Here is a 15,023-nt window from a genome sequence, read left to right on the forward strand (position 1 = left end):
TCCGCGGATTGTGCGCAGACATCTGTCGGAGGCACCATACTAACACGCGTACAATCGGCAGATCCTTCGTCCACCGACGTTTGTATGCCGACGATCGGTACGTGTGTACGGGCCTTTATTGACCAGGTCTGGTCAATACATCCAGTCCTGAGACAACTATGAGTTGTCTCATGAGAACTATGAGACAACTATGATGATGTGTTGAGTTGATTTATGTACCATCAATACAAGCAGGCACTGACCCTTTACCAGTCATATGCAATCATTTTACCTTTACTAGTCATACCAAAGACCTTGACTGTTCTTGAATAGATCTGAATTGAGAACTTTAGGGCCACAAAAACTGTGATTGTTCATTCATTTTCAATAATCAGTGCACCTATATATGACCCATCTGCTCTTTTATTGACGTTCTTGTACTTGAACCTGGAGACCAATAGCTGAATTGGGAATGCATTTCCCACAATAACCTCCGCATCTTCCATATACTTTAGTCCCATCCTAAAGAGCAAACACACACACTTAACATTTGTGTCACATAATATACAAAGCATCAGAAAAATCACATGACATTCTTTTTCTTAAATTGTAGCAATCATCAAGTCTTCCTCTCTACCTCAACAAAACACAAAACAACAGGCTTCACTTTTTGAAAGGCCTTTCGTTATAAAATGGTTTGTATTGCCCAGAAGCACTCAATCAGTTTTGAACTGCCATTTTTCAGTTCAGCTTTTTTGAATGACAGAGGGGACAGACAGACAATTCTTACTAAAGGTATATTGATAAATTAGGGTGAATGCATTTACCAATGATGTGTTCACACTATACTATATTGATAAGAACGGATACTTTAACTGATAAAACAAGAATGTATAAAATCTTGTCACTACAACAAGAAATGATAAATGTTGTTAAATGAAAAGATAGATACTAAGTTTCTAGATGCGGTTTCTGTTGTGATTCTCATTTCCTAAAACTTACCTGTGATTTGTGCACATTAACAGTTGCATAATTTCCTTGAGCCATCCATTTAGTTGCATCTGATACTTGAAAATCTGTTCCTGAGAGGTTAATGCTGAACTGCCCCTGTAATAGTGGAGAGGGATGTAAGACCTGATTGTTTTCTTTCTTCACAAGAGCATGTACAGTGTTGGCATGCTCAAGTCTTCGCTTTTCAGTAATTGTAAAGAGAAAAAAGGTAAGACCTTTCCTAAAGCTGCATTACAGGTATGGATTATTGCATGGTATGGCTTATTGCATAGCTGAAAAGTTATTATAAAAGCCATTTACATTTTAAATATTGGTATTTCTTCTCTAAAATTCTTAAAAAAATTAGAAACAGAATTGAAATATGTTACTAGTCACCTACTGAAACCAGTTATTTTTGGAATCCATGGTTGACATTACCAGGGACTTGGCAGATTTTTAAATGACAAACCTAAGCCTAAAGGAAAATAGAATAGTACATTCCTGCATTTAGAGTTTGGAAAAGTAATTAAAACAGTGAAAATGCTTTAAAGGAAACATGTGAGGATAGATTTATGGGAGCTGATGTTGCTAACTTTATTTGACATACTGACAAGTTATTACAGTCCATAGCTTATGCATCGGCACATGAACAGTGCAAGACTGAAGTTTCTAAAGTTCAGAACAGTAAATAAAACACTGAAAAATATAGGAGCCTCAAAGGGAAAAAGTCTGTGAAAAAGCAGTAAATCTAGTATAAAGATTCTCAGAAGAAATATGGAAGAAGGTATTCAGAACATAAAGTGGAATTCTAGACAAAAGGTGTAGGCAGGTATCCTTTGAAACCTGTATGTGGATACTGCCACCATTGTTTTTTTGCCGTGACCTCTCTTTTCATAAAATATTCAGAAGAAGATAAAAAAAGTGGACATACCTTCTATGGCTAAAACCCATTGACCGTAAGTCGATTGTTAATCCTATTATACGTCACTCTCTACATCTCTGGGATACTCTGAAGTTTAAGTTTAACCTCCAATCACCCCATAACCCCCTGTTATCATACTTGCAAAATCCATCCTTCCCCCCCTGCATGGGAATCCCCATCTTTGTTCCATAGCTGGTCTGCTGCTGGCCTTGTCCAGGCTCACTCGCCTATTGCCTCTAATTCACTGAAACCCTTTCCGGCCATCCGTGATTCCCACGGTTTACCAAGCTCTGAAATTTTCCGATATCTTCAAATTAAACACTTTCTAACCCAATGCATTCGCACTGACTCTACCTTACCCAACCTGACCTTGTTTGAACACGCCTGCCTGCGTGACCCACATGCCCGTGGCCTTATATCCCTTCTCTATTCCAGGCTCTCAGATTCCCCCAGCCAGTTGCCTCCCTCCTACACCAATAAATGGGAACTAGACTTAGCACTACACTTAGACCCTGAAAACTGGTCCAAAATTTGGCAGGCAACAAAGGCAGCTTCACAGAATATAGTGGCCTCTGAAACTAACTAAAAAAGTACTCCTGCACTGGTATTTAGTACCTGCACGTGTAGCTAAGTATCTAGCATCTTATCCCTCGACGTGCTTTCGCGGTTGCCCAGATACCGGTACCCACCTCCATATATGGTGGATGTGTCCAGAAGTGCAGGAGTTCTGGAAATGCATCTTCCATATTCTTTCCACCTTGCTGGACACATCCATCTCCCCAGATCCCTCTTGAACATGAAACTGGACAGTTTCTCCAGATCCCGACACAAATTGTTTTTAAAAGTTACTACTGCAGCTAAACAAACCATTGCGAAAGCCTGGAAATCCCCACACTTACCAATACCTGAAGTAAAGCATAGAATCACAAAAGCCATGATTCATGACAAAATTTAAGCAGTACTACTAGACAAAGTTGACAAATACGATAGGCTCTGGCAACCGTGGGTCGACCATTTCCTCCCACCTAATTTCGATACCTCTCTTCTGTTGCTCTGATGCACCTCCTTATACTTAGCTGAGTTAATCTTACGGCGCCAGTTCTCCCCCCCCCCCAGGCGACACCCCTCTTCCTTTTCCCTCCCCTCTCCCCCCTCCATCCCTAACCCCCTCTCTTCCTCTCTCACTCCTTGAGCTCTCTTTCTCCCACTTCCCTTTCTCCCCCTGTATCAACCCATACTACAGTTGCTAATGCGTTCCAAGTATGATGAACCCCTACAGGAACGGTTATGACTCTGAACACATCTGGGTCCATGACCCTTCTTCCAATCCTCAACTGTAACCCCCTGTTAACTCAAACATGGTTTTTAACTTCACCACTGTTGCTTTGTTTTTCTTACAACTTCTGGATGATTCTCAATGACACTTCTCTCTGCAGGATAGTTGGCGGTCGTTGCACCACCCCACACAGGCACAGCATGTTCCCTATACGGGGTGCCTGGGTGCTGGCTGCTGGCTGCGGCCGACCCGCCTCCTCTCTTTATCATACTGTGGTTACCTCCTGTATCCACCTATACGCATCGTTTATTTTGCTTTTACAGCTTTCTGTAACACTTTGTTATTGTGCTTAATGATGTATCTACTCTGTTGTTCATTGTTCTTTGGACTTTTTACTTCACTTGTAAACCTTAATAAAATGTTTGAACAAGAAAAAAAAAGTGGACATACCTGTGGACACTTGGCAGCACTGTAGCAGTCACCTGCTGTTGCAAATGGAACAGCTCTACCAAGCATTGTTCGAGCAAACAGAAGATCTGTAGCTATAAATTTAAAACAAACATTTTTTCAGACAAGCAAGCACTCACAGAACTTTACTACTTATCTATTTATTTATTTTTTAATTTTTTTTTTCATATCTGTTCATATTTTGAACTAATGTATGTTAGTTTGCCCTATTGGTAAAGTATTATTTTATCCAATTTCATATGTATATACCATATCACAGTTAGTGTGACTTATCTAAATAAAATGCAGCACCAACAGTACAAATATTAAAACAGTACATAATTTCCCTATGGGGACACTTTCTTGAGAAAAACATGGAAGCTGCCAAGGCTGGCTTCTCATTCTGCAAATGAGAGTTGTCTGTCTCTTGCTTCAACTCTGAGTTGCTGACCCAGAACAAGTATGCTATTAAGGAGGTCTTAAGGCCCATACACATAATCAGAAAATTGTACGAAAAATACTGCTATTGATGCGTTCGTACGATAATATGATCGTTAGTACACAGCTTTTGAGAGCCAGTCATGACAGCTCATTCAATATTATCCAATCGGACAAGAACGAAAATATCAGATCGTATGATTTTCATTTAATCAGTAGAGTTGTCTTTCAAAAATTCAATACAAATACACTACAACACATTACATCCCTTCTGAATTTGTATTCTCTCGTACAATAATTTTCATAACTTTAGTAAACTCTTTATTTTCGATATGAGATTAGCATGCAAAAAAAAAGGGACGATCGATCGTTCAATAATCTCATTGTGTGTACAAGGCATTACTTTAATCTGACTTTCCCAAGCAGCATATTTGTTCCAGCTCAGTGTCTCAGATAGTATTGAAGCCACTGATTTAGCATAACAGCCAGGTAAGTAGCATTTTTAGAAGAAGGTTAGCAATAGCAGCCCCCATATTGCCCTTAGAAAGGTTTAAATGTTTTTTTGAAAACTCACTTTTGATGTGCATTGAGATAATGTCCAATCGTATTTTACTGAAGACAGTGAGGCCAGCAGCAAGGTAATCATTTTTACACATACAGTCTTGTTTTCTGCTCCCATTAAAAGGACACTCATATGGATTTTTTAGCCTACAAAGACATAACTGTTAGAATTTACATTTGAAAATATGGCATACTGATATGGGAGTTACTTGACTGATGCAAAATTATGTAGTAATAAGTATTGTACATAAACATTACAAAATGCTTTAGCGCTTTAGTCACTGACAGTATGCTTTGGTTTTAGCGCCTTGTTAGTATTAAAGCAAATCTAAACTCTTAATTAACAATAAATATTTTTAATGCAGGGACAGAAGAAAGCCACACACCACCTTATGAAATAGGATGTAAATGGCATCAGTCTGTAACTCCACAGCCACGCCCCTGACACATTTTTCCCTTCCCACTGGTGCTTAGTCATAGAGGTTTATTTAAACACCTAAAGTTGCACCACAAGTTTTTGCATGGTATTGTGAGTTTTAACTATTTTTAATCATTATACTGCTAGCATTGCACAATAGGTAAGAAAGTATATCATTCTTACTTTACATTTCTTCAGTTGCTTCCTGGTCTCATGTAAAAGTGTAGCAGGAGCACATTCCCCATTTTCTGAGTACAATTGGGGTTGCATTCAGGTTTGGTGCTTCTCAGAACCCACACAGTGCCTCTCACATTACAGTGCACTGCAGTTCTTACTACAGCAGCAGTTGCTTTCAGTTTTCCTTTCTCAGTGGTTTAGAATTAGTAACCTAGCTGCTGTCTCTAGTCTGTTAGGAGCTGGAAGACCAGATAGTGGTACTGGATCAACGGACCTATATAGTGCAGTTTAAGTGCAGGTATCTCCCAGCAGTCAGCAGGTCCCAGGAAATAGTCTTCACCTGATGCTGGCTGCTGGGGTGATAGTTAGCTCCTCCTCAACATTTTATCTTGATGCCCATACTGCATGTTTGCTTTTTCTGCAACCTTTGATCTTTATCCTGTTGCCTGTAACTCGATCATGCCACATGTACCTGCTCCTTGAGAAACTGACCTCCACGTTGGCCCTGTTCTAGAATTATTTTACTCACTACTCCTAGCATCTCTTGCCTGGCAATGTTTTACATGATTTCCTCTTATTCCTTTTGCATATCGTTTATATGCAGTATAGTTAGTTAATTGTACCTATCTATAACATGAAAAATATATCTAAATAAAAATATAAACAAAATCAGTGTCAGTATCAGCCATGGTATTAGCTACAGCAGCAAAACCAGTGTTCCCAAACATGCCATCAAGCAGCGGCATGCTGATGTCATTGTCTTCTGTATAGACTGTTCATCTTTTCAGTCAAAATAAAATCACATTTTGCGTAAAATATAAAAATACCTGTATCCAAACACCTCAGAAAAGTTGTCAGCTTCACCTTTAATTAAAGTTATATATTCTTTTGGGCTATCTGACTCCATGCCCGCGCAATAGATCTACAAGAAATGCAGAAAAAAATGCATACAAAATGGAGTATGGAAAAATGGAGGAATATATATATATTGTAGTACAGCCAGAGGATCTTTCTTTTTTTAAAAAAATATGCCCACCAAATTCACTCCTTTCCTATTTTCTCAGGATCAAGTTTGTTATTGCCATTAACCACACATCTGCATTTCCTTTTCTTTAATAGGAAACACAGGTCACAGGTATTTGACCTATTTAGAACAATGGAAATCTTGCAGTCATCAGTCTTGTTTCATTTCTAACATTTGCAGTTTTTAGATGGCAAATCATTGATTTGGAGAAAAAGAAAGGATCTTCAGAGGTAAAAGATTTAATCGACATCCATAGGTTCAGGCAAGGGGTAAAGCCCCTTGCCAAAGGGAATAAAGAGATTGAAAGAAGTACTGTTCTTTTTCATCATGAATAATATATATTTTTGAAGGTCTAAATGTAACTTGACAGGTTTTAGGGATCTGTGTCCCCTTTTTCAGAGATGATGGATGTGTTTAAACACATCAATTAGAAACACAATTATTGAGGGTGCTTTCCTGAACTATGGAGCACCTGTAATCATTGTGTTTCTGAGCATATTGGTTACAATCTTAGGAGCTTCAGCTATTCTCCTGCTACTCTCTGTTTACTCACCAATAAGCCCTGAGAAAGCAGAGGCAGATCCTTGAAACGGGTCTGATTACCAGCAGATTTTTAATAAAACAGTCTATATGATTAAAGAGACCAGTACTTTCTTCATTTTTTTCATTTGCCTTAGTAATGGGCTTTGCCCCTCTATATAGAGTAGAGCGCCTTGCAGTTCCACTTTTAGTATTAAATTATTGACTTAACCTTTGTAATTTGAATGTTTTCTAAGGCTTCGAATCATATGAAATACCATTTGTACTATACTGCACCCAATAAAGATATTAGCCTGAACTTTGAAACATAATAATTGCGGAGACTGCCAGCAAATTAGATTAAATTTGATCTAGGTTTAGTACCCGTTTCCATAAATATACAAAGTGTTCCTTTAACTTATATACCTTGACTTTTCTGTTGTTCATTTTTAGTGTATATTCACCATCATCTTGTGTGTTTTTAATAAGACGTATTTCCTTGCAGCTCTTGTATTCACCTAGGAAGAACCAAATAAAGGTACATGCAAAAACTATGAAATATCATTATGCAATATATATAAGATATACAGTGGTGATCGAAATTTTGGGCACCCCAGGTAAAAATTTGTATTAATGTGCATAAAGAAGCCAAAGAAAGATGGAAAAATCTCCAAAAGGCATCAAATTACAGATTAGACATTCTTATAATATGTCAAAAAAAGTTAGATTTTATTTCCATCATTGACACTTTCAAAATTACAGAAAACAAAAAAATTGCAAATGAAAATAGTTGAGGCTCACAAAGCTGGAGAAGGCTATAAGAAGATAGCAAAGCATTTTCAGATGTCAATATCCTCTGTTCGGAATGTAATTAAGAAATGGCAGTCATCAGGAACAGTTGAAGTTAAAGCAAGATCTGGAAGACCAAGAAAAATATCAGACAGAACAGGATTGTGAGAAAAACAATTCAAAACCCATGTTTGACTGCACGATCCCTCCAGAAAGATCTGGCAGACACTGGAGTTGTGGTACACTATTCCACTATAAAGAGAAACTTGTACAAATATGGTCTTCATGGAAGAGTCATCAGAAGAAAACCTCTTCTACGTCCTCACCACAAAAAACTGAATTTTTGTAAAATCTTACCGTAAAATTCCTTTCTCTGTGTCCTCCGACAGTCACCGCCCCTTCCCAATTCGTCACCAATGGGTATTGACCTTTGCTCCGTAGGAGTAGCTAGGCAACAAGAATTGTTAATACAAAGCTTTTAACATAGACACACCCCTAGGGGCTGTTCCCTCAGTCAATACCTCCCTGCACCAGCATTCCCAACTCAGTTTGGTAGCATAGCAGTAAGAGTACACAAAAACCCTAAAAGAGGGGCGGGGGGGCGGCGACTGTTGGAGGACTCAGAGAAAGGAATTTTACGGTAAGATTTTACAAAAATTCAGTTTTCTCTTACGTCCTCCGACAGTCGCCGCCCCTTCCCAATTCGTCACCAATGGGACGTCCCAAAGCAGTGTAGACATGAGGGGTGGGAGACGCAACCGTAGAAAAGGCAACGCAGTACCCACATCAGAGAAAGGAACCTTACCATAGTAAGAGAACCAACTGGGCAATAGGAAAACATGCTCAACAGGAGCAACAACCCAGGAAAAAAAACAAGTAACCCAGGGGTAAAACACCCCAACAACCAAAGGCCCATGAAAACAAGGGACCCTAGGAGACTGCCGCACTGAGAACTTTACGGCCAAAGGAGGCATCAGCCGATGCCTGAACATCCACCTTATAGAATTTTGAGAAGGTGTGAACGGACGACCAAGTCGCTGCCTTACACACCTGGGCCACAGAAGCCTGATGCCGGAAAGCCCAAGACGTACTCAAAGACCTGGTAGAGTGCGCCTTCACAGGGAAGGGAGGGACCTTCCCCTTCAAGGCATAGGCTTGTTTAATGATCTGTCTGATCCATTTGGCGATAGTCGCAGCCGACGCCGCCATGCCCTTCCGAGGTCCCTCAGGAAGGACAAAGAGAGAATCCGACTTGCGAAAAGATTTTGTGGACGACAGGTAAACTCTGATCGCCTGGACAACATCCAAGGAATGTAAGGCAACCTCCTTCGGATGCTTAGGCTTCGCGCAGAGCGAAGGCAAAACAATGTCTTCATTCAGATGAAAATCCAAAATCCTTTTCGGAAGAAAAGATGGGTTAGGCCGCAGGACCACCTTATCCTTGTGGACCACCAGGTAGGGAGAATTGCAGGACAAAGCTGCCAGCTCCGACACCCTGCGAGCCGAAGTGATCGCCACCAAAAAGGCAACCTTCTTGGACAACAGAGACAACGAGATCTCCCTGATCTTTTCAAAGGGAGCCTGTTGCAACACGGACAGAACCAAGTTCAAGTCCCATGGAGGTAAAGGGTCCCTCCTAGGAGGGGCCAAATGACGCACCCCCTGAACAAGGGTGCTAACCAATGAATTAGACGCCACAGGGCGTTGAAAAAGAACGGCCAGCGCAGAAATCTGACCCTTAATCGTGGCCAACGCCAAACGCTGGTCCACTCCAGTTTGGAGGAAAGCCAAAATTCTCGACACCGAGTATGAGCGAGGGGAATACCCCCTGGCCTCACACCAGGCAAAATACGCTTTCCAAGTACGGTAGTAAATTTTACCCGAAGAGGCTTTTCTAGCCTTGATCAAGGTGGGAATGACCTCAGGGGAGAGACCCCTATCCCTCAGGACCTGGCTTTCAACAGCCAAGCCGTTAAAGCCAGCGACTGTAAAGCAGGATGGAATATCGGCCCTTGAGACAGGAGATCTTCTCGAAGCGGCAGACGCCACGGAGCGTCAACCGCCAGATTTACGAGGTCTGCGTACCAGGACCGGCGAGGCCAGTCCGGCGCTACCAGAATCACCGTGTGCGGTTCCGAGGCTAACCTGCGAAGAAGCCTGGACAGCAGCTGAATCGGTGGAAAGGCATACATCAGACGATACTGATGCCAGGGCGCCACTAACGCGTCTGAGGCGTCTGCCCGAGGATCGCGCGTCCTTGCCACGAACCTTTCCACCTTGTTGTTCAGACGAGACGCGAACAGGTCCACATCTGGGAAACCCCACTTCGCGCACAACATTTGGAAGACATCCGGGTGAAGGGACCATTCCCCCTGGTCCAGGGTCTGGCGACTCAGATAATCCGCCTGCCAGTTCTCCACCCCGGAATGTGAACTGCCGTTATCGCCGGGACGTGCGTCTCGGCCCAAGATAGAATGTCGGCTACTTCCCGAGCCGCTCGGGCACTCCTGGTGCCCCCTGTGGTTGATGTAGGCCACCGCGGTGGCATTGTCCGTCTGAACCCGAACCGGACGGCCCTGAAGCCGGTCCGTCCATCGCAGAAGGCAAAGCTTTATCGCCCTCAATTCCAGAATGTTGATCGGAAGTGAGGACTCCTCCTCCGCCCAAGTTCCCTGGGTGGACAGAACGCCCAGAACACCACCCCAGCCTAACAGGCTGGCATCCGTGGTGAGCACCGTCCACGATAATGGATGAAAAGACTTGCCCCCCCGACACCGCCGGGGACTGGAGCCACCACAGAAGATCCCTTCTGGTGCCGTGGCTCAACGAGATCCGCAGATCCAGGGACTGCGGCCGCCCGTCCCACTCGGTCAGAATCTCCGCCTGGAGACCCCGTGTGTGAAACTGGGCAAAAGGGATCGCCTCGAAAGACGAGACCATTAGACCTAGACATCTCATGCATGTCCGAAGAGACGAGTGTCGGATGTCCCTGAGGGACCTGACCTCGTCCTGAAGAGTCCGAAGCTTGTCTTCCGGCAGGAAAACCTTCACCTGGACCGAGTCCAGAATCATTACCAGGTAGGGAAGGCGAACCGAAGGACACAGAGTCGACTTCGGAAAGTTTACGGTCCAACCGAACTCCTGCAGAGTCCGCATCGTGGTGGACAGGTCGGTCACCAGGCTCTGACTGGCATTTGACCTTATCAGGATATCGTCCAGATACCCCAAGACAGCAATGCCCTGTGCTCGTAACAGAGCCAGGACCGGCGCCAGCACTTTGGTAAAAACCCGCGGAGCCGAAGCGAGACCGAAAGGTAACACCACGAATTGGTAGTGATCCTCCACAATGGCGAATCGAAGGTACCTCTGGTGACCCTCGAAAATGGGAATGTGTAGATACGCATCCTTCAGATCGATGGAGGCCATGAATTCTCCCGGACTCAGGGCAGCCACCACTGAGCACAGGGATTCCATGCGAAACTTGCGAACCCGCACAAAGCGGTTCAGAGCTTTCAAGTCCAGAATCGGACGCACTTTGCCCTCCTTTCTGGGCACAGTGAACAGACTGGAATAAAACCCCCGAAATCTGTCCCGATGAGGCACCGGGACCACCACCCCCTGGGCCCACAGGTCCCGCACCGCCAGGTGCAGATCCTGCAAGCGCTCCGGAGACAGCTGAAGATTTGAGGGAAAAAATCTGCCCGCCAGCCGAGAGAGAAATTTGATCTTGTAACCAGATCGAACGATTTCCTGAACCCACCTGTCCCGAACTTGGGCCATCCAAGGTTGTAGGAAACCACGCAGACGTCCCCCCACCCCAGAAACGGGTGAGGGCGCCCCTTCAGGTGGAAGTGGTATGGGAAGACGAACCGGACTGGCCGGACTTCTGCTTCCCCGCCCACGGCTTCTTCTGAGAGCCTTGGCCCTTGAAGGGCTTGCCCTTGGTCTGCGACCGAAAGGCACGAAAGGACCCCTGAGAGGACCTAGACGAGGAATTCCGTTTACCACGGAAAGACTTATGCTTGAAAGACTGGGGCAAAAGAGTACTCTTGCCCCCCCGTAACCCCCTTTATCACGGTATCCAAAGCCTCGCCAAACAGGCGAGACCCCGCATAGGGAAAATCCGCCAGTGTCTTGTGAGAAGATTGGTCGACCGACCAATTCTTCAGCCAAATCAGACGACGGTTCAGTACCGCCACGCTGGACAGGCGCGCAGCCAAGGGAGCTAAATTCAAGTCCGCATCGCACAAGTACATGACACCCTGATGGATCTGGTCCACCATAGCCAACGTGGTAGGTGGAGCGGAATCAGCCGCCAAGGTGCGCCTGAGCATCTTGGTCCAATCAGCAACAGCCTGTGCCGCCATAATGGAAGCAAATATAGGCTTCAGCATAGAACCAGCCACCATATAGGCATGACGGGCAAGAGACTCTATTCTCCTGTCCGTAGGGTCCCGGAAAACCGGGGCATCCTCAGAAGGCACCGCAGTAGCTTTGTTCAAAACGGCTACCGCGTGATCCACCGGAGGCGCCACACACCAACGCTCGTCGGTGGCAGGCGCAAACGGATAAAGCAATTTAAACTTATTTGGCACAGTAAAAGGCTTCTTTAAATTGCGCCACTGTTCATTAACCGAATGGTGAAACTCAGCAGGGAAGGGAAAAACCTGCGCTGATTTGCGAGCCCTCTGTGTTCCAAAAGCAGACGTCCTAGTAGGAGGAGTAGGCTCATCCTCCAGGTGCAAGGTGTCTTTTATGGAAGCAATTAGCTCATTCATGAGTGCAAGCTCTTCAGGCGAGCCAGGGGGAGAAACATCAACTCCCTCCACCTCAGGCTTTCCCTCAGACCCCACAAGGTCCAAAGATGAGCGGGACCCTGAGAAGGGCACGCCAGCCACAGCAGCCACATCGCCCTCTGAATCAGAGGATATGGATAACCTGGCCCTTTTTGCGGATCGTTCAGCCAGCAGCATCTGCACCTGAGACACCAAGGAAGCCACCACAGTGGTCAGATCGGTCCCCTCGGAGGGCGCGGCAGCCCCCTGGTCCCCCACCAGGGCGGGGGGAAACTTGCTATCCTGAGAATCCATGCCCCAGTACAGAAAAGCAATAAAGGTACTGGCCCTTTAAAACCACGGCGAGCGCAGCCCACCGCACACTGCTGTATGCACTGACCCCGCAGGGATAGACAAACACTGAGCAAGGAATGACAGGACAGACAGGTAAAAACCTGGAGAGAGCACACCAGACTGCTGCCACCGATCGCTGTTCCCGGGGAAAGAGGAAGTGATGCAATGCTGACTGATAGATATTGCCTATGGAAGGCTCCAGCAAAATGGCCGCTCGGCAGAGGAAAAAAGGCTACAATAAAATGGCGCCGCCACGTGCATGGACAGTATCGCCCGCCAAAATGTCGGCGAATGGCGCCAAAACACGGCGCTGCATAGAGACAGGGCCGGTCACAGCATACAGTCAAATAAAATGGTGGATCGCCGCAGCAATCGCCGCACACACACATGTCTGCACTCAAACTGCACTCAGAGCATAATAAAACAGCAGAGCAGGATGCCCCCCCCCCCCCGCAGCCCACAGGCATGCAGCCACACAGGGATCTGACAGGGAGCCCGCAGTTACACAGACATGGAGGGTATACACAGCCACAAACTGCACCCATACAGAAGGCCCCCACACAGAAGGTGCTTACCATACCAGATGGCGTGGGGAACCGTCTTCAGCGACAAACCGCTATCAGGGCAGACAGGGAGTGCCGCAGCCAGGACGCTTGCGGACCGCAGTCATGGCGTCCAGTGAGGTAGCCACCTCACAGGCAGCATCCCTGCAGCGAGCAGGGATGGGTCGTTCAATGTGCCAGGGTAAAACCTAAGCTGAACGCTCGATGGCAGGCTGGGGATCCAACTGGCTATCAGCCCTGGGATGCAGGGCGGCCAGTCCGAGACCCAGCTCCGCATGATGATACTTCATCAGAAGATCCCTAAACTAAAGCTGACAAAATAACAGCTTTAGGGGTGTGTCTATGTTAAAAGCTTTGTATTAACAATTCTTGTTGCCTAGCTACTCCTACGGAGCAAAGGTCAATACCCATTGGTGACGAATTGGGAAGGGGCGGCGACTGTCGGAGGACGTAAGAGAAATCAGCATTTGAACTTTGCAAATGAACATATAGACAAGCCTGATGCATTTTGGAAACAAGTTCTGTGGACCGATGAGGTTAAAATTGAACTTTTTGGCCGGAATGAGCAAAGGTACATTTGGAGAAGAAGGGGCACAGAATTTAATGAAAAGAACCTCTGTCCAACTGTTAAGCATGGGGGTGGATCAATCATGCTTTGGGGTTGTATTGCAGCCAGTGGCACAGGGAACATCTCACGAGTAGAAGGAAAAATGGATTCAAGAAAATTTCAGCAAATTTTGGATGGTAACTTGATGCCATCTGTGAAAAAGTTAAAGAGAGGATGGCTTCTACAAATGGATAATGATACTAAACACACGTCGAAATCCACGGGGGATTACATGAAGAGGCGTAAACTGAAGGTTTTGCCATGGCCTTCACAATCTCCTGACCTCAACATAATTGAAAATCTATGGATAGACCTTAAAAGAGCAGTGCGTGACAGACAGCCCAGAAATCTCAAAGAACTGGAAGACTTTTGTAAGGAAGAATGGGCAAAGATGCCTCAAACAAGAATTGAAAGACTCTTGTCTGGCTACAAAAAGCGTTTACAAGCTGTGATACTTGCCAAAGGGGGCAGTACAAGATATTAACTCTGCAGGGTGCCCAAACTTTTGCAGACGCCATTTTTTTGTTTTCTGTTATTTTGAAAGTGTAAATGATGGAAATAAAATCTTACTTTTGTTGACATATTATAAGAATGTATAATCTGTAATTTGATGCCTTTTGGAGATTTTGCCATCTTTCCTAGGCTTCTTTATGCACATTAATACAAACTTTTACCTGGGGTGTCCAAACTTTCGATCACCACTGTTAGCCACACAGAGAAAAATATTTTTTAGTGGATTGGCAAACCTTTTTAATTATGAGAAAGTGTCATAAAGCCCAACCATGGGTATGTCTATAAAGCAGGAAGAAGACCATACATATGTTATGTGCAAATATGGCTGCCCCATGTACATATATTATTACAAATTATGCATATATACACTTTTTTAACATAATAACACATATTGGTAAGAGTATAGATTTCAAACTCAACTATTTTACATGTTTATCTAAAACAACATTTGAAAGAAAATGTATTACTTCGCCAGTGGTTAGTCATTGTGGGCAATGTCACAATCATGACTAAGGGACTATAACTAAGTCCGCGATAACAAGACTACAGCAAGCAATACCTGAATCGAAATCTTAGTTAAAAATCTAATCTTAAACAATGTACAAAACTATTACTAAAACTACAGCCTAAAAACTATGTTGCAATGTACTGTATGTCAGTCACAAATAGCT

General features: G+C 44.5%; 1 protein-coding gene across 1 annotated transcript in view; it reads right to left on the reverse strand.

The window, feature by feature from the left end:
* Positions 1–301: 301 nt before the first annotated feature.
* The window catches only part of ADAMTS20 (ADAM metallopeptidase with thrombospondin type 1 motif 20), a 283,904-nt gene continuing 269,182 nt past the window's right edge, over positions 302–15,023 (reverse strand). The window contains exons 34-39 of the mRNA XM_082253104.1: positions 7,178–7,269; positions 6,036–6,130; positions 4,627–4,760; positions 3,618–3,709; positions 982–1,086; positions 302–501 (exon numbers count right to left, since the gene is read on the reverse strand). Of these exons, the coding sequence (XP_082109230.1) occupies positions 403–501; positions 982–1,086; positions 3,618–3,709; positions 4,627–4,760; positions 6,036–6,130; positions 7,178–7,269 (617 nt within the window). The 3' untranslated portion in view covers positions 302–402. The remainder of the gene's footprint in view (positions 502–981; positions 1,087–3,617; positions 3,710–4,626; positions 4,761–6,035; positions 6,131–7,177; positions 7,270–15,023) is intronic.

This window comes from Pelophylax lessonae, assembly GCF_965119305.1.
Source record: "Pelophylax lessonae genome assembly, chromosome: 4".
Lineage (NCBI taxonomy): Eukaryota > Metazoa > Chordata > Amphibia > Anura > Ranidae > Pelophylax > Pelophylax lessonae.